The sequence below is a fragment of the Carassius gibelio genome, chromosome A3 (assembly GCF_023724105.1).
Source record: "Carassius gibelio isolate Cgi1373 ecotype wild population from Czech Republic chromosome A3, carGib1.2-hapl.c, whole genome shotgun sequence".
NCBI lineage: Eukaryota > Metazoa > Chordata > Actinopteri > Cypriniformes > Cyprinidae > Carassius > Carassius gibelio.
In genome coordinates this window covers 10,903,728-10,926,317 of record NC_068373.1, presented here as the reverse complement: position 1 = coordinate 10,926,317, position 22,590 = coordinate 10,903,728, and the positions used below count along the sequence as shown (strand labels likewise).

Sequence of the window (22,590 nt, the reverse complement as noted above, 5' to 3'; positions counted from 1 at the left end):
TTGTCTAAAATCAAGGGCTTATAAATGTTTGATATCATATAGTTTTTTTTAAAACGCTGAGCTTAGTGTTTAAATGTATGTAAAAATTTGTTTTCTGATTTATTTATTTTTAGTGGTGGCGAAATTATCCTCATTGAGCATTGAAGATTTTCAGCCACGCGGTTCACAAAAGGGTTAATTTCTTGTGGTTTCAATAGCACAAAATACCACCTGGTGGCCAAAGAGTGTAAAACAACAAGCAGATACATTACAGATGACCTGTATAAACTGATAAACTATATTTTACCATGGACATTATCCGACCCTACTCTGAGTTCATTTTACTTGTGCAGCTCTTAAAATGGGTCATACATGTCTTAAATAGATTTGTTTAATACTTCCTTCATATTTGTTGATTGTGTATTGAAAAATATTTTTAATTGACATTTAAACTCCTTTCTGATTTTCTATGTTAAATAAATAAAAAATATTTTAGTACTTTTTTAATTTGGGCTAGTTAAATAAATGTTCGGGCTACCAAAATCTGAAGAGCACCTGCCAAAAGGGCCACCAGGGATTTTGAAATTTTGCAAGCCCTGTAGATGCAATTTTTATAAAATCCTGGATCTTCAGGAAAGCTTGTAGCCTATTTGTAAAGTACTGCAGTCTCTGAGGGGTAGAAATATTTTGATAGCAACTGTAGTTGCATTGAGGCAGACTTAGAACAAGGATTATGAAGAAAAGGCAATAAGTGAAACATACACACAAATATTAGTCCAGTTTAGCAGCAACAAAGAATCCAAACACAAATCAAATCAAGTCAGCCCAGCCAATGGCCATTCAGAATTTGATTGAATAATATTTTTTAGAGAGAGAATCCAACTCCCTGGCTATGTACCCACCTAGATAGGATAATAATGAACTGAGCAATGATTCATGTGGAGTAGTTCAGTATCTAGAGGGGGCTCGTGGCTCGCTGTGATTCTGTTTGAGAGTGATCCATGTCAAAGACACAAACAATAGCTTGTGTGATCCTGTTTCACCGAGCATCCCTGCATTAAAGCCCAGCGCAGGGGAGTCTGTGTGTGCTTTGTGAGTAGTGAGATTAATATCAGAGGAAATTTGGGTCACCGTGGCAGGCAGTATGCAAGTGTTGCTGCTGCAACCACACAGATGTTAGCGATGAGATTGGAAGTGCAGTGTTCAGCTGTTCTGAGTCCCAAGGGAAGTCATCTGCTCCCACTGTTCTGCAGTCACCAGGAACGTGAGAGAGTGCCACTGTTTAAATGAACTTCTTTATGTGGTATAACATTAAATTAACCTTTACTGTAGCAACTGCTATCCAGTATAATATAACTACAATTATTACATAAAAATAATAACTATTTTTCTACCGTTTCAGTTACAAATCTGGGTTTTTAAGGTGAGTTTATAATCTACAAACTTAAACTGGCAATGTGGGTCATTTGTAATCTAAAATATTTAATAATAATACAATAATAATAGTCAGATTAATGTTTGTTAGCCAGCTCACAGCCCCTGAACCAGATTCCTATTCTACAAACATGATTGTCACACACTATCTGTCTATCTTTTGTACCTGCAGTGTGCTACATCATAGGCTCAGGAAAAATCTCCTTTATCCCTTCATTCAAAATTATTTGCTCCAGCATGTCAAATTGCAATGCGAATGGAGCTGAAAAGGTTGTCTCGCTTCATCTCCAGTCCATATTGAGTGCCCACAGACACGGTTTCCACAATCACAGATTGGAAGGGTAACAAAGACACCCCAGGGTGTGGGATTCCGCACCGCTGTCCTGGCTACAGTCTGTTCAATGGTTAGGGACAGTCTGAACTTCTAAGACTCGCCACACGATGTCGCCCTCTACACACCAGAGGCTCAAATCTCGCTCAAATGGGTCAGTGTGTCTAGGTCTTCACGCATTGCAGTGGTTTGAATAAGAGATTGACACGTGGAGTAAAAACCGACTAGACAAGAGTTTAGCCGAGTAGATCGCTGACTGCTGTATTAAACGTGTTTATTTACAGATTTGAGTTTTATTGAACGCTCTGGCCATAATGTTTCAGTAGGTAGCTTGTGTTTTTTTAATTACCTTTTGAGAATCATATCCATCCATCCATCCATCCATCCATCCATCCATCCATCCATCCATCCATCCATCCATCCATCCATCCATCCATCCATCCATCTATCTATCTATCTATCTATCTATCTATCTATCTATCAATCACCAAAGCTGTACTGGCAGGATTGTCAGTAGGCTATTTACATTATTAAAGCTACCGAAAAAAATTAATAAGTAAATAAAACAAGGCGGCTTAAGATATTCTATAAAATGGAAACGACAAAGTACAGTTAAAATTAAATAAAATGGGATGAATTCACATATATGCCCAATTTTAAGAAGTGTACATAGATAGATAGCCTACAAATGATTAGTCTCAATATTACCATACAGCAATTCAAAACAGAGACAATAAATCTGAAGTAAATGAAGAGAAAAATGAAAAAGGCGTACAAAACAAATCTCTATATTGACATTATATCACTAGTTTATAAAATCGGGGGGGAAATGTAGCCTAAATATGGTATGCTTTATAAAATATCTCAAACTTGCAGTACTGGAGTTTACTTTACAACAATAGTAGCTACAGTAAAGTGTTTTACGTATTAATTATTATTTCGAGAATTAATGTACACATTATATTTATTTATTTATTTATTTCTACCAGCTTACGCCGCTGCTACTTTTTATGCTACTACTGTGGAAATCTACTGTTCAGTTTTGCCACTGTATATGTATATATTTTGTTGTGCTTGAAGGGTTAAAATAATATGCGAGGCTGCTGTGTCCTAGTGAGAGAGAGAGAGGTAGACAGAAAGCGAGAGAGAGAGAGCGCGAGCGCGAGCGCGAGCGCGCAGGCAGGCAGGCGCGTCACAAGCTCGTGGGGGGAAATCAAGAGAGTGGAAACGGCTCGTGGACACAATGGATTTGCGAACGGAAGGACTTTTTCGTTGATTAAAGGACGGAGTCTTCGATGAGCACGAGAAACAAGGTATGTCCCGTTTCTGAGGAGAGCGTGACACGGTGTATGTCGCGCTTTTCCTAATTTCCATTCGATTGTAACGGTGGAACCGTTATTTGGACGGTGGAGGATGCAGGAAGCGACGTCTCTGTGTCGAGGCATCAGTGCAGAGAGCGGGCCGCTCGCGCCGCAGGGTCCTAGTGTGAGGTTTGACAGGCTGCAGCTTCAGTCTGTTCACACTCCTTTAACACAACTGGCGGCACAGAAAACATATATCTTACAGTTTCCGATTTTAATTAGCGATATTGTCTGTCTTGCATTTCTCGATGCAAAGCGGAATTAAAACGACAGCTGATGTTGCGCTGGTTGATGTATGCTGCCGAGATAAATAATCCACTGGCAGCAGCAGCATGGGATCACAACAAAGCCTGCTTGTCCATGCCAGTATGCGTGGTATTTCCCAAGAATTCAAGCACCATTTAATATATCAAATTACTTAAAGTTGTCTCAAGTTCCTGTGACTCTGTTCACGGTTTCGTTCATGATCGGACTTCCTTTATCTGACAGAAAGATCAATTTGTTTCTAGAGAGATCCAGTTTAAGCTGGGAGCTGTGTTTTGTAACATGGTGGTTGGACTGTAGTTAATTTTCTTGCTGATTTTTAAACAGCTACTATGATTTAAAACCAGCTTGGTCATCTTAAGAGGCTTTTTTGACGATGGTCTGCCAGCTAATGATCACCTGAGACCGTCTAGAAACAAGCTCCCATGTACCAAAGCACAGCTATCAGCCTCATTTAAATACCTTTGTCTGCCAGAATGAATGTTTTGTGTTTAAAAAGCTATGAAGACTGTTATGTGAGATGTAGACTACACCTCAAAGTACATCTCAAGGAAATTTGAATCATTACGGAAGTGTTTTGCATCACTGCGTAAACCGTTTCCTTTGTAGTTTTTAATATTGTTGTGATTTTTATGTAAGCCTACATTTTTTTTCTTTAAAGGTTGTAGATAAAAAAATTGGCCTTGCATCTTTATTTACTATTGTTTTAGTGTAATTTTAGGTGAACTGTAAAAGTAAGAGGCATCTGAGAATGCAGCTTTTCTGGCTTTATGACCCTGGGGCATCTGTTTAGCAATGGCAGCGCTGTCAGTCAATGCTCAATAACCATATTAGGTTACTAAACATGTAGACATTTGCCCTATATAGTTGCTGTTTTTAGTTGATTTGTAAATGAGCTGTCAAAAGTATTTATGCAGTACATAGGCTACACTTAAAAATAAATACATTCCATTGCATTAGATGCAAAATATAAAATGATGTCTCATTTAATGTCTTTCTTAGTGAACTGGTTTTATGTATGAACAAAACTGATTTGTCTGCGAATGCCACTTGGTTAAATGTTTTCCATTTAAATGCACTGATTCAGGTAATTTACACACAACACCTCATGTGTGCATTCTTTTTTCTGATAATTCAGCAGATATAATTCAGCAAATATTTCTGTCTTATTCATCCTTTGTCCTTTTCTCTGTTTTGCGGCTGATAATATGGACTGATCCTGAAGGCTGCCACTTCTTATTCATGCAGTAAGGAGGAGAAGCAGAGGGCTATGCTGTTTCTGCTCGTCTTTACTGCTGTTTGATTAACCATGATGAAGACTGAACCCTCATCTGCAGCCAGCGCAAGCACTGGCACCACCCTCGTAGCAAGAAGCGCATCGCCGCACAGAAACACCTATGAAGCTGGAATTCAATCTCTCAAGCCGGTAAAAGATTCCAGTGCTGCTAACGGGGAGGATGGGAAACCTCGACCACTGGGCCGGGGCCGCAGGTACGGCTCCAATGTGCACCGCATCAAGAATATGTTCATGCAGATGGGTTCCCCTGGGGATGAAGAGGATCCGTCGAAGCCCAAAGACCAGTCCATCCGACTCTCCCTCCCCAGAGCGAGCAGTCTGAATGAGAACGTGAATCACAGCGCGCTGCTCAAACTCGGCGGGACTGTGTCAGAGCGAGTTAGCCGCTTTGATGGAAAGACCGACGGTGGCAGCTCCCGTGGACCGAGCTCAGGCTTCTCCAAGCTACAGGAGACACGGAAGATATTTGAGCAGCGCCACCTGCAAGAGAAGCAGGCTGCGACTAATCGAATCCTGTTGAAGAAAGAGCGGGCATCTGGCTTCCAAGACAGCCGTTTGGATGTGCTGGTGCGCTTCAATGGCAGCACGGAGTCACTAGACAGACTGGACACGGTGGACAGTCGTGCAGATGCAGTGTCCCCTACAGTCAGCCAACTGAGCGCAGTGTTTGAACGAGCAGACCAGCGCAACAACCTTCACCGACCGTCCTCAACCTCCCCGCTGCCTTCTGACGGGGTGAGCTCGACCCCAGGCAAAGTGGAAGGAATCAGCTCCACAATTGTCACTAGACAGGGTCGAGTCTCCCCTCCGACAGAGAATCAAGGAGAGGAAGCTCAGTGCAAAGACCAAGAGGCTGCACCTGCAAGCTTCCAAGCTGATGGACCCAAAAGCAAATCATCCGTGGGTATGGCGTCTGGCAATGCTGGTACGGATTTCAGTATGTCCAGGTCAGAAGAGATCCATAATGCATCAGGCAAGGCTTCCAAACCAGAGGAGCGTGCAGCACCAGGAGCACCGGATGCAGGGAGCAGACTGGTACAGGCGGATGTCCACGCCTCTCTGGAAAATGGAGAGGCCACCAACAGCCATGAGCTCTCAGAACAAAAGCAGGAAATCGGACAGGCCTGCGCCGAGGAGGAACCCCACAGAGAGGATATCTCCGAAGCAGACCTGGTGGACGTCAGCGCGTACAGCGGGATCGGAGAGGACTCTGGTGGGAGTCAGCTGGATGAAGATGAGGAGGCTGAGGACGATGATGCTTACGAACCAGAATCCAGCTGTTCGGAAATCCCTGGGCTGCCTACAGAAGACGAACCGCCCCCCAGCAGGAAGATCCGCTTCAGTACAAACGCCATCAAGGTAAGTTCCTAAAACATGTGAAAGCAAGGACAGAAAGAAACTGTGTACTGTGTCTTAAAAGCTGTGGGCACAGTTTCAATATTGGGTTTGCTGGAATAAATTATTAGTAGGTTGTAGCCAACACTTTGTATTTAAGTATGGATGGGAAGGGTTTGGATGCCCACAGGCATAAGAAATTAGGAACCAGTCTTTGAAGATTGCATTTCTTTGGGGAATTGTGCATAAAAGTGTGTTTGTTATTGGCGTGACGCTGAAGTGGTAGATGCCTGTGTCTCATCCAGTGTTCAGATAAGGGTTCTCTAATGAAGGGAGGACTGCTTCACTGCTTGCAGAGTCACCTCTGAGCACTGTCAGCACTTTGATACAGCACACGCATGTCACTGGCCCTCTCCAGCTGCTGACGGCTAACTTCTGCTGGTTTAAGAGCGATCTCTCGCTGAATGTTTTTAGTTTGAATAAACAGACAGCATGGTTGGTCAGGTGGTGCACAGTGTCCTCTGTATGAGAGTCACATGGTTGTGTTCCTCTGTGTTTTGGTGACTTTCACAACTGAATTTCTATTCTTCAGACAGTGGCACATTCACATAATAATCAACACTATCAGAGCGACGTCGTTTCAAACTGTTCATGCATGTGGTCAACAAAGAGCAAAGTTGGGTTTTTTGCTTTCAAACATGCTTTCGCATCCAAAACAGCACGACACTTTGCTCTGCAGGTCCTGGATTCACAGCATGAGAGTTGCCAGCTCCCAATGGAGGCATACCAAAGGCATGCTGTATCTTAAGTGAACACTGTGTAATCTCACTGAGATCAAGGGGATGTGATACCAGGGGGTTTGCCCTGTGTTAATAAACTGTGGCTGACCTGGTCTCTTTCTGTTCCTAGAAAAAAGGTAGCATACGTTAAATCACATCAAAAATATTAGCAGTAGCAATACTTTTTCACTGCATGTTGACCTTTTCATTACTGACATTCAATAAAAATCTGGCATGAACATCAGCCCACCATGAGCCAAGTTCAGATTGACAAAAAGCTCTTGCATCCTTTGATCACAGCCTCATTAGTCTTTTCCGCTTTGGTGTCAGTAGACCACTTCTGATCCTCGATCTCTGTTCAAGGTATAGAGAGAGGCCTGTTGTAGCAGTGGAAGTGTGTGAGTGTGTTTGTATGTAAATGTCAGGGTCATGAGCTGTTTTTTGTAAAACAGTAGGAAGTTTAATGAACTAAAAGGACCAAATGCTATGAAGACAAGTATTGTGTATAACTGTTTATTGTGTATAATAAGGATGTGCATGACTTGTTTTCGTACATAGAGTGGCCACCAAAAAGCACTCTTGCCACTGATAAAATGTATGAGTTTTGTTGCATTGGATCCGTTTTTAGGGAACTGCAGGGGAGTTGATAAAGCTAATAATTAACCCATATCAAATTAAAATAAATAATTTTATACATATTAAAAATAGATCAAATATTCATTATTTTTTACCCTACCTACATGTTACCATAAATAAACATCAGAGCGTTATGAACAAGCAAATGTGTTTTTCAGTTATTGAAATATTAACTTTAAATTTCATAGGGTATTTCTGGGTAATAGTTTATGTCAAAGGGATTCAGCTGACAAAGAAAGTTTTGGATCCCTGAGGTAGATAAGAACTAGGCCCGCCATGGCTAGCAGCGTCTTCACACACAGACGAAACCTACTAGAGATGTGTGAAGTGTGACATACCTCTGTAATTAAAGACAATTAAAATTCACGTCTCGCTCACTTTAATGCCCTTTGAATGGAACATATACGCTGCCTTTGTTTGTTATTGGCGTGACGCTGAAGTGGTAGATGCCTGTGTCTCATCCAGTGTTCAGATAAGGGTTCTCTAATGAAGGGAGGACTGCTTCACTGCTTGCAGAGTCACCTCTGAGCACTGTCAGCACTTTGATACAGCACACGCATGTCACTGGCCCTCTCCAGCTGCTGACGGCTAACTTCTGCTGGTTTAAGAGCGATCTCTCACTGAATGTTTTTAGTTTGAATTAACAGACAGCATGGTTGGTCAGGTGGTGCACAGTGTCCTCTGTATGAGAGTCACATGGTTGTGTTCCTCTGTGTTTTGGTGACTTTCACAACTGAATTTCTATTCTTCAGACAGTGGCACATTCACATAATAATCAACACTATCAGAGCCTCATCGTTTCAAACTGTTCATGCATGTGGTCAACAAAGAGCAAAGTTGGGTTTTTTGCTTTCTAACATGCTTTTGCATCCAAAACACCACGACACTTTGCTGTGGATTGAACAGTGACAGTGGCCCTCCTGGACAAAGTTTGCCCATCCCTGGTATTTAGTATTTAAACTGTGTAAATTTGGGTTGGTTGTGGAGGAAAGAAAAGAAAGACTCTTTGTGAAACCATATCTGCTGTTGTTTACATGCTAATGTTGTTGCATGTTTGCTTTCATTAATATTCATTGCACCATCTGGATTCTCGTCGATGATTTAGCATTCACATCTAGTTTATAGAGCAGACTTATTACTAGGTGCTTTGTGAGTCCAGACAGGCGTGGAAAAACCCTCTTATGCTCTCAAACACAGGAAAAACTACAGCAATTTCAGAGGAGGTTAATGCTGGACCGTTGGTAGAAGTTGACTCTCAGAGCTGATCTCAGACTTGGTTTGCTCAGAAGAGAGAAGCTCCGGGTTTAGATGTGATGATCAGATCCTAAAACAGCATGCAAAATGAAAGTTTTACTTAACTTGAGGTAGACTGGAGGAAAAAACAGCACAGAGGAAGTGATATTAATGTTGTCTAGACTCTAGACACTTAATATTCTAGATTGCCACTACCTACTTTGATGCATATAGGTCATTTTTCCATGAAGAAAATATGGCAGAACAGCATCCACCATATAGCATAACATTACACTTACACCTTGCTGTTTCACAGCCTCGATAAACCGTTGTATTTGGACCCTGTCTGATTGTCTCAGCTGGCATATGTGTGCTCTAGCAGCTCACAACCTCCATTCCTGCTGCTAAAAATAGTAGTGTTCTCTCCACTTTCACATAATCCAGAAAGTCTTACTCTCTCTCTGCACTACAGGTGGTGATGGAGCTTTCTCTGGATCAAGGTAGCACTGATTCCAGGCAATAACACAGGGAATAGTAGTGCTGTGGGGTGTCATTGCGTTGCCGAATGAGGCCCGTTATCAGGCTGCAACAGGAAACTGACAAAAAAAAGGAAATTCTGCCTTAAAGGGACAGTGCAGATTTTATTTTTTATTTTATTTATGAAGAGCTGACACCAGTGGATGCATCTGGTTGGTTGCCTCATAGCCAAGCTATGCCTCTAATGAAAACTAATCTAGCATACCATCATAGCTTAACAGCCCACTTTTATTCTTCAGCGACATTAATGATGCATCATTCATTCAGATTTAACGTATCTGAAGAATGTCGTCAAGGACTGCTGGGTAGTCGGTAGGGCTGGTCGATATGCCAGATATTTATGATATATTTGTTAGTTGTAGAATTTGAGCATCAGTAAATAACGATTTAGTAATTATTTTTAGGGTGCATATTATTTTGTGCATATTAATAAAATTACTGAATATGATTTTTCTTGCGTTTTTTAGTGATATACAGTACAGAAAACAATTTTTAAATTTTTGCTTATAATCACCGGTTACAATTATGCTTTATTTCTTAAATTAAACATTTTTAATCAAATTACCAAAAATTGCTGTTTACCCCCCAAAAAATTTTTTTTTTTATTACCTTTTTTTATTTATTTTTTATTTATGTACTATTACAGTATTTAATAATAGTAGTCAAATCTATAGAATTAGGTATTATTTTTGTATTTTCAATTTTATTTTTATTTTTTGGGGTTTCCCAATATTATTTTATGTCAGCTTAATTTCTGTTAACAAAAATATTTGTAATAGTTTTATTTTAGTTGAAAAATTAAATTCAGTTACTAAGTACTAAGTACTAAGTTCAATTTTAGCTATATAACTCAAATCTCAAATACAACTTCAAATCTATATTTTCATTGTTACATTGGTCATTTGTCTGTTTAATCCAATAGGAATAACCCTGCTTTTAGCCATGAGGTTGCCAAACAAGCCTGTTAGTTTGCCTGAACTACAACCTCCAACCTTCCGATTAGAACGCTGATATGTTGTGATCCAGTGGTGTACATTGATTGAAAAAGACAGAGACATTATTAGGCCAGTTGTTTAATATACTAACAAGCAGGGCTGGTTCAGTCCTTTGGCTGGCTTTTGGTGAGGTTATTGATTGATGTATGACCTCATTTTGTTAAATAGTTCTCCGTGCCCGTCCTCTCAGTCAATGGCTTGCTGGAGTAATGCACACACTCAGACCTCAGGCGTACTCACTAAGGATGCAACAATACACTTAGCCCACGGTTCATACCTCAGTTGTTTTACCACGGTTTTCGGTTCAGTTTGGTTCTGATGGCTTGGCACATCAGAGTGTTTTTTTGTGTGACTTTTTTCTTTGCATATGTGTTGAAGACAGACACAGTTTATCCCTTTCTAAAATTCCAAGGGCCATTCAACTTTTTTTGGTATGAAGTAACAATATTATTTATTAACAGCACTTATTCAAAACGTGAACATGGATGACTCTCCTGCTGTCAAAATGCCCCCACAAAAAGCAAAAATTGGATAGTTGTAGAAAAAAAAAATATATGTAAATAAGTGCAGGATCTGATGTTTGACCATGTTTCCCATGGTCCTCGCAGAAATTTTTCCTCAGCCTTCATGAAGGGACAGATTTTTATCAAAAACTAGAGCACAGAAAATGGACTACCAGAGAAAGAATTGATCACACCGCAAACAGCCAAGAATTATTTCACACGTTTAGCTTTTTACAACGAAATTAAAAGTGTCTCTTCTATATAACCACAAAAAAGTCTCACATTATGGATAAACCATTTGACATTAAAAACATTTACTGTGGTGATTATGAAAGCAATGACAAGGCATGATTCATTGATGTCTTATGACTATGCATTTAGCATTTTTCATCTGTGCTGTGTTGCCTTAGTACGGTCAGTTATTTTCATTGGCAAGGGAAGGGACTTCATGAATGATACAACACACTGAGGTGTACAGAAACTAGTACACTTACCCCTCTGTCTCAAACTGCTCACCACCACTCCCTGATCGCAGAAATTGAAATATTACAGGATTAGTATTCAGTTCTTCTTCCTATAAAGTACAACAACTTTATAGAAACCTTTTAAGAAAGAAAATAGAAAAGCTCACCTGACGGACATTGAATGGAGATTTCTGCATACTGTCGACTTTATATGCCATAAGAACATGGACCTAAAGATGTCTCTGTGCTGGTCATCTCCAAAACCAAGCTTTGATTACTATACAAGGAGTCCAGAAGGAGGATCTCCTTCATAAGCAATGGTTGTGGTCAGGGAGTACAGATAGAGTTATGACGAAACAATTCACATCTGCATTGAGATATTGGGGTAAAATCACCCTCCATATAACCAGCATAAAAGAACAATCCCTCCAACCCACAAAGTTGAATAATTAGTATATTCTTATGAGCTACACCATTTAAAATCTTACACATAACAGAGAAAGGCCTGGGCTGGTGGCTTGTGTTCATGCAGGGAACACAAAAGCATCTTTATGTCAGCATTATCCTAAAAACATATCAATGACACTAATAAAGAATAATTTTTGGATTACTTCTGACTTACGGTAGATGTCAAACAGTATGATTTATGCATTCAATGCTCACTACAGAGTAGGCTAGGGGATTTTGACAACAGCGATTATTTAACAGAAAGTCTTATTCGTGTCGCTTCTAGAGAAGATAGAAACGATTTGAATGATGAAACATTAAGACAATAAACAATCAACTGCGACAATGTACTCTGACACTATGTCTGTGTCCTTCAAGCCATCTCGGTAGTAATTAATAATACTTGTAATCCATTGCTAATTGGCATAGACTTTTTTTTTACAGATTTTTCACATTCGACTGATGTTGTGGAGTGAATATAATGTTCTCTTTTGGTGGACAACGGGTTTAGAAACGCTTCTCATTACACGTCATTACAGTGGATGTTCGACGTGTGTTGCTTTTTTTAATGCATGTTATAAGCAGTGACGCGCTTCCTCAACTCACCCCGTGAGCTCATGGAAATTATTTAAACACAAAACCGATAAATAAACACAATTCACAAGCACGTATTGAACCGAACGTTTCAATGTTGTATTGAGTATTGTGGCATCCTTATTACTCACCGTGGGAAAAAAAAAAGACAGAAATATCACCGCACAACCTTTTTCTGGTTGTTTTTCTCGATAAGGATAGAAGAGCATTAACAAAAGATTATTTGTAGCTATCTTTTACTTTATAAGGGTAGTGTACGTCGTTTTCTTGAATGCCTTTTTCCTCTCTCTATCTTTTTTGTCTGGCATTTCACACAGTTTGCAGTGATTCCTGGGGGAAAAAACAGGGTCTTAAGTGCTAAGCAGACTAGGTCAACTATTTTGAGAATGATTATTTGACATTTTCATATGAAAATGGCTTCAAAAAGGCAGGGTAATGTATGAAATCTGATAAGGATCACAATTTCAAAGCAGCTCGTTTATATCATTGTTGTTGTTTTGAAGACTGGATCATAATATTCCAAACATAATTGCTTTTGAATTTCAGATTCGGATGGTGGATTATGATATTGATGTGTTTAAATGCCTCCAGGTCAAACCCAGACTTTATGTTTACAAGCTTCCCAGTATAAAACGACTAACAAGGTTAAACTCACTGTCAAATATATGTTTGTTTAGCAGCAGTCTGGCAAATATGACTTGATGGCCAATATTAAAGTCTGACTTTAATTAAAAAAACTAAAGGTTATCCAATATCCAGATGTGCGTTTCATTGGAAGTGACAAAAAACTTTGTGATGGAGGTTTTATCATTTAAGCCTGTTGGTTGATTCAAGCTGGTTTCTAGTACTTTTGTAAAGGTTTTAAGATGGTGTTTCTGATTGTTTTATTATCATTAGCATTGCTCCGTCTACTGCAGCAATGAACAGTGGCGTCAAATCAAGGAAAAGCTGTCATTTCCTCCATTGATCGACTCTGTAGTCTAACTGATCATTTCTAGTGTTTCTCAGTGGCTTGTAGTTGGTTGTTTTTGCTCCTGGGGAGAGTCAGAGTAGATACACGGGGAGATCAGAGGTGCTTCTGTCTTGTCAGATGTCTTTTGCTTCGAGCCGTTATTCAGCTGCTCTTTTCATGTTACGAGCCATTTAGTGATGTTTATCTTTTTATAATACAGCTCTGCATTCTGCATCAGCTTCGCCATCTTAAAAACCTCTCCCATTAAACCGGTGGGATTGTCTTGGTATGAGACATGCATTAGCTTCCGGAGAAATTGCTTTATTGAATGACAAATAATGGCATAGTTGCACTGCAAAAGCGGTATCAGTTTGCATAATAATTCTAATGATGGACTGTGCAAATTATAGAAATGTCTTCTCTAAGCCTTTATTTTTTAGTGAAATCAAGCATTAGTCTATTGTTTTCTTATCGTTATGCCCAGTACTGTACTAATGACAGTTTACCTTTATTTATTGAAATAATTATCTAATAGCTTTTATCCTAATTGACTTACAACTGAGGTGCATCACGAGCTGGTTTTCATTCGTGATTTTTTTTTTCTTTACCTTTTCTACAAAAATTGACCCTTTGAAATGCGCAAGAATTAAAATGTACCTGAGCAAATGGCAATACATTCTATTCTATTCTATTCTGTAAGACTAATATTTGCAGAACACAATGCCAAGTTTTAAATATAAACATGATTTGCACAAGCTAGAGCAGCAGAGAAATGCTGAAAAGAGAAAATTATGAACCAAGGTTTGTTTGTTTGTTTACTAAAAGAGAGAACAATATTTTTTTATTTAAATATTTATTTATTTTGTTAAGTGACATATTCAATGATGACCAATATGCAGAAACAATTTAAAATTGGTTTTATGCTTCCTGCAGAAAAGAGAAAATGTGTAGATGTATTTGTTTACTGAAATAGAACAAGATTTATTTCTTTCTTTAAATCAATTACAAATGTGTTTATTTATTTATTGATATGTTACGATATTTATATACAGAAACAATTTTAAATAGATTTCAGGTAAAACAAGGTAAATGAATCATCATTACAATGTACATCAAATACATTGTAAAGATCTTGTTTATAATAATGACTAATAATGTGATGCCGTATTATTTATGTAGTATACTATCATCTTTGTTTTAGACTAGAACTGTTTGAGAATAAATTGCTGTCACATAAAATATTTTTTTTTAATTTTTGCAAATACCCAATTAGCCACAAACTAAGAATTTAGCAACGCATTTAATCTGAAGTGATTTGTTAGCTCACTTATTACAAGTGTTTATTTTTTGTGTATGTATATATATATACGCATTGGTGATCAAATCTTGAATCACTAGGTCACAGCTCTGCAGTCATTGTTCTGCCTAATGTAAAGATTCTGCACATAACCAAGCTCAATACAATAATGAATGTAATAACCGCTCATGCTTACTAAATCATTTGTGTTTGCTGTTGAGTGATTTGGTCTCTGAAGCTCTGGAGCAAATCTATTTGGTTTGATACATATTTCAGCTGTAATTTTCTCATAATCGTCCCAGATGTTTTCAGCCAGGAATGTGTCCCTCTCTGAGCTCTCTGACCAGTATCTGATCTAGCCGATTTGAGGACATCAACTAGACAGAAGCAGTATTCTTCTGAACATGTTTCGACTGAGGTGTGTGGGATGGAGTTATTTTTGTTCTTGCTTGTGAGTCAAAGTCTTTGTCTTTCTTGGTCCACAGTGCACCTTTAGCCACTTTCAGGTTCCTGTTTAATAAATGCCAGCCAAGGCAGAAAGCATCTTTTTTTCCTTCTGTGTGGAAGAGCAGAACGTCATGTCCTTAAAACTCACAGGGAGTCTGTTATGCACTCATTTCTTTCTTTCGTTCTTTCTTGTCACATTGTCTGTTTCTCTATAGCTGTCTTCTTCGAGCGCTGGCCGTCTGGAGAGAGAGAAATGTGGCACACTGAAGCCTCTGTTCTCCACTTCTTCATCTCACATTATCTCACTCAGCCTTTTTTCTGTTAACACTCTCTTTATTAAGCTCTCGGAGACATGAAAGTACAGTACAGCCCATACGCTGGAGCACAGTAGTCAGCATGGGTGGGGATTATATTAACATTGTTTATTTTTTTTTACTATGTTATCATTGTTTTTGTGTGTGTGACAGTTTGCAGTGTCTATATTGGGCAGCTTTGTTTGCTCTGAGAGCATATCCTTGGATGGGTTTCCCTGAATGCCCCAGAGAAGGGGCTTGGAGTGGAGGCAGGCACAAATCGAGAGCTGCTTTGCCCTTTATGTTTTCTTATTAAACCCATTTGTCGTGCTCACATCTTGACAGCACCACTGCAGATACAGTCGCCAGCTTTACCTGCTGTCAGTAGTTAAAGGCAAGCTTACCAAATAAAAAAAGTCCTCATTTACTCCACGCTCATGGTTTTCTAAACCCACAGACTTTCTTCTGTGTGACACAAAAAGTGAACGTCTTCCTGTCTGTTACTTATGTAATGGCGTTTGTAGTTTATAATCCCCGTCCACTTTTATTATATGGAAAAGAGTGGCCAGAGTATTCTTCATAGAACCTTTCTTGTTCTACAGAAGAATGTACATCAGTGTTTGAAGTTCTTGGTTCAGGAAGATCTTAATGTATTACTTCAGCAATTCACCAAGAATGAATCGGATTGACCAAAAGTGACAATACAGATGTATGTAAAGTTGTTAATTTCAGTTTCCAATAAATGCTGTTCTTTTGAACCTCCAAGTAGTCAAAGAAAATGTATCTCAGTTTCCACAAAAATATTGAGCGGCGCGGCTATTTTAAACAGTGATGATAATATAGCGATGTGTTTCTGGATCATCAAATCAGCGTATTAGAAAAAGGATCATATGGCACTGAAGATTGGAATAATGGCTGCTGGAAATTCAGCTTTACCATCACAGGAATACATTTGATTTAAAATATATATTTAAAAAAATAGAAAACTACAACAACAGTAATAACATAAATGCAGCCTGTATCCCTTTCTCCTTTTGCTGTGATGTTCCTGAAACAGACTGGCTACAGTTACTGATGCACAAGCCGTTAAAACTTGTCGTTGAGTTAATCACAAAGGCTTAAGTCATTCGCTCCCGAGAGACTGCATTCCAGCGCTCTGAATAGCAAGTCCTGGTGTCCAGAGACTGTAATACAATTACTCACATTTGTGTGTTTGTACTGGAAACTGCTGGAACAGCTGGTCAGCCCATAAATCAATATTAAGGTAGTATTAGTAGCAGCAGGACCAGCTATTGTGGCCTGGACAGGAAGCCCTGAAGGTGTGTGCGACTGGATTGTTTTTCCTTCATCTGGTAGAGCCTGTTTATTTTACTCAAATGACCTTCACTGATACTGTCCCAGACTCTGTGAGCTCCAGTTGCCCAATGAATAACAAGTACAGTATGTGCTGAGTTTTAATCACACTGCTAAACTCTCGTGTAATAAATGGAGCAATTCCAATAGGATCCTCGCAAAGCATTGCTCAAGCCCTAAATATAATAATATAATATGGTGTTGGGTTAGTATACAAAAAATCCCTACTCTTAAAGGGATAATACAACCAAAAATCATTTACTCACCCTCATGTCATTCCAAACCAGTATCTTTGTCCATACAATGAAAGTCCAGTGGGGTCCAGTGTTGTTCCACAGAAGAAATAATATAATGTAAATACAGGTTTGAAATGGCACGAGGATGAGTAAATGATAGTATTTTCAAGGTCTGTACATCATCAGAGCCCATTATGCTTCAAGTACGTGTATGTGTACATGCATTTTAACAAAAAAAGCTGAATTTGTCTTGTTAAGATGTGATGTAAACACTTTAGGCTGATGTAAGATGTTTAGTCCATTTAAACAAAGTTACTTTTAGCTCTTCGTCCATGTCCGTTCACCCACAATGCCTCAGTCACAGACTGCACAGAGCAAACAGCAGTGATTTGAGCGGAGGTCAGTTGTCCTCAGGGCTCACAGCAGCTCAGAGAGATTAAACCAACAGGTTGATTCTTAAGGATTAGAAGCGATGGATTAGAGGACTGTTATCTATTATAACCACCGTGTTTTCACACATTTTAATACAGCAAATAAATACACTACTGTACAAAAGTTTGAGGTCAGTAAGAGTCCGTTTTTTGTCAGAAAAGAACAAATCCTTGTTAGCATTAAATTGTTCAAAAGTGACAGTAAAGACTTCTATAATGTTTCAATAGACAGTTTCAATTAAATGCTGTTCTTTTGAGCTTGCTATTCATAAAAAAAAAAAAAAAATATATATATATATATATATATATATATATCACAGTTTCTACAAAACATTTAAGCAGTGCAACTGTTTTCAACATAATGATAAATGTTTCCCGTGCATAAAAAAAATCAATTGGAATGATTTCAGAAGAATTATGTGACACTGAGTCTGCTGCTATCATGCAGAAATATATTTTAAAATGCATTTTTATTCTGATTAGCTTTGCTTAGTTTAAGTTGATCAAATATAAAAATATCTAATAAAAATAGAAGCAATTAAAAATAGAAGCTATTTTGCATAAGATACATTTTTGAATAGAATGTGTCTCCGTGCTTCTCTTAGTATTTTAACTTGTTGTGGGTGGTTAGTCTCCTTCAAACACATCTATTAAAAAGCTTATTGCTCAAAGAAAAAAAAAACTTTACAGGCAAAGATACAGCATTTCCTCAAAAGCAACAACTTTCCATGGTTTACACAAAGTATTCTCTATTAGTCTTAGATTGTTTGCACCGCAATGACGCATCCAGTATATTCAGAATCACTATTTATGATCACTTTTATTGTCATGTTGGGCACATCCCGTCACTTGTGTCTGGTGTGTAAACGGTGTAATACTATGGATTTTTTTTCACACATTGCTCCGATACAGGATCTTTAGTCAGACATATTGCCGAACCAAATTCATTTCAACAACAAGTCCTGTTCACACATGACCTCTAAATGGAAAAATGTACTTACATTTGCTGTGGAGGCGCCTACTGTCACATTTTCTCTCAAATAAATGTGTGTTATTCTAAACTCAGTCAGAGATGAGGTAGGGTGAGAGCTGTAGACTTGTTCTGGGTCTGTTTTCCTAGATGGATAAAATGGATGTGTGTATTTCAATGATCATTAGATGTGGGTGTTTTTTTTTTTTGTTTTTTTTTGGTTGATACTTGACATTTATGCTGTAGAGGATAAAAAGCTACGCCTTATTAAGAAAATGGAGGGGAAAAAATTAAATAATATTGTTTGTGTTTGAAATGGTGCATTTTGAGCAAACTGGAAAACGACACTTGGATTGACAGGCAGATCATTATGCAGTGATGTAAGAGATTGGTTTATTAATCAATTGATTAGTTGATTGATTGGCTTCCCTTTAATGCCTCTCAGGATCAATAGCACACAAATGAGTGTTTTACCACGGATAGATTTTAATGTCACAGTTAAACAAGGGTGAAATTTATGAAGGTGTTGATGCTAATAGTTTATGTGTTAGTGGACTTCCTTTGCCACTTCTATAATACTATGTAGTGTTTTACTCTGCTTGGTGAAGCATCGATCGTAATCAACAACTTCCTGTTGTGAAAGTTGGCATCCTGTTTCTTTGCTTGTTACATTTTTTTTTTTTTTGGTAAAAATGAGTGAGAGGTTGCTCACTGTATCTCATTTTTATTACAGACCCACAACTCTGCTCTTACATGCCAGCCTTTCATTTTCAAACGCACCTGAAGATCCTGACTGGCTGACTATTACCAACTACACAGAAAAATGACTTTAAACAGTTTTCAGTTTTTGCTTTAAAATTTCACAAATACTTAAAAAGAAATGCCAAGTAACACACTGAATTAAACTTGAAACTTTGAATTAGAAAGACTAAAATCGTATTTGCTTGTAAATAAAACAAAGGTTAATACAATTTCAGGGGCCCGTTCTTCATACATCGCTAACTCAGTTATCTGGATTTGATTGTTGATGATTTGGCATGATCTTGGGTTATTTGGTTCTTCGAGGCTTATCCTGGATTTGCTGTCATAGCAACAGATCCATAAGTTTAAACCTGTCCGGGAGCTGCTTATTTCATGTAAACAGGATTAGATTGCAAGTGGAACTGATATTTAAAATCTATCCCGGCCACTACTACTAAGTCAAAATAAAATGTTGATTCCGAAGGAAAAAAAACAGTTACATTTTTAAAGAAAAGAGTTGAGAATAAACACACTCACACATTCATTTGATCTAGTTGGACGCTGTTAATTAGCGTCTGCATTGGACGCTGTCTGCAGTCGAAGAGTAATGCACTGGAGACTTCTTCCTTTTCTCATCAGATATCACATCAGAAAAGTGGAAATAAATTGCTTTACAAGTGTTTAATAATAATGTATTAATAAGTGGTAGGCAGGCTATAGGGAGGGCTTTGTGGTCCCAATAAGACAGCATCTATTTAATCATTTCAATAGATAAAATGATTGTTAATAAAACCTAATTTTATTATTGCATCCTGCTAATGTACAACGCTACTGAGAATAATATCTGCCAAGTATAAATATACTAAGTAATAACTAAGTATTAATAGCATAAATAACATAACATAAATAGAATGGCTATTTTCTCTCATATGCGCTGTATTTTCTTTAGCACACTGAAAGCGGAAGAGCGTTATTCGTGTGAAGCATGCAGCATGGATCATTATTAGTTCTGCCTAAAGACAGCACAGCGCGAGCTCAGAACAAATGTGTTTACTCGCAGGTCTCAGTCACTAAACAGCGCTGTGAGAAGCAGAGCTCTCCTATACAATCCACAGATGTCACAGTGATTTAGACTAGTTTAAAGGCAGATGAAACTGCGCTGCCATTCTCAACAACACTGAGAAACAGGAGAAACACTGTGTGACAGCAGTGCAGTAAGAATAGGCTACTTTTCAATCCACAAATTAATATTTACAATCGATTTACTGTAGTAAGACTAAACCTACCAATTAATACATTATTACTAAACACTCGGAGTCGTTATGCAATTAATTTCCACTTTACCGGTGTGTGATGAGAAAAGTGAGTTTGGCAAAAGACGGACTTGAACCCAGATGATCGTATCATACACTACTCTCCGACCCACCCGACTGTAGACACTGAATAACACTGTCCAACGAGATGAAGCGAGCATGACACCAGTGTGTTTATTCTAGACTTTTTTTGTAGGAATTTACTGATGTACATTTTATTTTGACATTTTTCTCACAATTTAGCGACTTTTTTCTCGAAACATGACTTTATTCTCTAAATTAAATGAGTTTAATCTCAACATTTTGTCTTGACTTTTTTCCTCGAAATTGAACAACTTCAATTTCGAGATGGTTTGAGTTTTTTTTTTTCTTGCTTGGCCGTAATCCTCTTCTGTATTTAGCTTTATTTTAATTAACTATTTTAATTTTAATTTAATAGTTTTATTAAAAACATTTACCAAATGAGCCAAAAGTAACCCATTTTTCTTCTTCTTATTATTATTAGTGTTATTATTAAAATACAATATTAGTGTATTTATTCCTGAGCTGATATCTGCTTAATATACAACATCAAGTCGATAACCAGTATAGCATACTACTGTTTGAAGATTTTGCATACTGCATGCTGTTTCAGAAAAAAAACCTATAAGCATTTTGTGGCATGATATACTTTGCAGTAAGCTACTGTATATGCTGGTATATGCCAGTTTTTATCCACCATCCTTTATTGTGATGGTCAGGAACATCAGTACATACTATGTCACTAGTGTTATTATAACATTAGATGGAAAGGACTTTAAATATTAAAAACTTTGCACATGTCTGTTTCATAAGTCTGAATATTTCATAAATGGCCATAAATTGGAAATTCAACAAAGGATTAAATACTAATGAAACATCTACAAGAGAAGGACCTCACTGGTTTTGTTATATGCAGATGAGCTAATCTGCATTAGATGAATATTAAATTGGAAGGGAACGAAGCAATCGTTCAGTGCTGTTCTGTGCTGGCGTGCTCTGTCTCTCTCTCTCTCTCTCTCTCTCTCTCTCTCACTCTTCTTGACCTGTCTTGGGGGGATACTGTAGACCACCCTGCACCTGAATCACATGTGATTTTGAGGTCTTTGATTATTAGGCAAACACAGTTTGTTAAGAATATTTGTCACCTCCTTTCAGAGCGCTGAGGGTTTCTCGTGTGTGTGCCGGTGTCACCTTGTGTTCGTGTTTGTGAGTGTGTTATTAGTGTGTGTGGAGTGTGTATCCGTCTGCATATAAAGACAATCTCCATGGCAACCAGGGGAGGAGTGTCAAAACTGTGCATAGAGAGGCTGATGTTCACCGTGGTTCGGAGAGAAAGGTGTTAGCACAGTCGCTTACTTGGAAAAGAGCAATACATAAGCTAGTGGAATAGAAAAGTGCATACAAACTATGTAACGGTTCTGATTGCTCACAGTTCGGTTTGGTTTGGTTCACTGTGTGTGTGTGTGTGTGTGTGTGTGTGTGTGTGTGTGTGTGTGTGTGTGTGTGTGTGTGTGTGTGTGTGTGTGTGTGTGTGTGTGTGTGTGTGTGTGTGTGTGTGTGTGTGTGTGTGTGCGCGTGTGTGTGCGTGTGTGTGCATGTGTGTGCATGTAATGCTAACACACTGCCCTGTCCCCATGTATACAAGTGAGAGTTTAGAGGGTGTGAGCCAAAAACACACAGTCAAACCAGCTGCATTCCACATGCACACACTGCAAATGCATGTCCGGGTTAGAGCTCATATTAGCAGTATTATCTGTCACATCATGTAATTTATTGTTTTAGTGTCATATAGTGCATCAAGAAGGCATTAGACACTAATGTCTTTGATTGTGAGAATAATGATGGGAAGTGAGCCACAAGACCATAGTGGTAATGTGTACCTTAGAAGAGGCTTCTCACCATTTAACACATCTACCATCTATTTAGTTGGTTTTATAAAGTTTCAGTTGGTCTACTACAAACTTTTTAGTAGTATTTCATTGTATGTATTTGTCCATTTATTCGGGGGAGGGTCTGGACTCCCAAGAAACCTGGAAAATCCTGGACCCCAGTTTCAAAATCCCTGATTTAAAGGATTCACTGTTACGATTCATTTCAGTTGATCACTTCCCAAACCATTTAGTGCGTCCGGTATGCGGCCAAATCCTTGTTTTCCTTTGCATCAAATTAAGCGTGGCATGAACTCTGACTGAGGTCTACAAAGACTATGAACTCTCTTCTGCTCTGAGGAAGGAGTTCACAGAGGTTGCATGTGTTTCAGACACATCTGGCCTGTGAATTTCTGTCGTCCCGTCCAACATTCCGTCTGAGAGAGAGGTACAGAAAAGGGAGACACCAAAAAGAGACA

At 38.5% G+C, this 22,590-nt stretch overlaps 1 protein-coding gene across 1 annotated transcript in view; it reads left to right on the top strand.

The window, feature by feature from the left end:
• Window positions 1-2,645: 2,645 nt before the first annotated feature.
• Window positions 2,646-22,590, top strand: part of LOC127946503 (neurabin-2) — a 35,097-nt gene continuing 15,152 nt past the window's right edge. Inside the window, exons 1-2 of the mRNA XM_052543128.1 lie at window positions 2,646-3,057; window positions 4,595-6,025. Of these exons, the coding sequence (XP_052399088.1) occupies window positions 4,679-6,025 (1,347 nt within the window). The 5' untranslated portion in view covers window positions 2,646-3,057; window positions 4,595-4,678. The remainder of the gene's footprint in view (window positions 3,058-4,594; window positions 6,026-22,590) is intronic.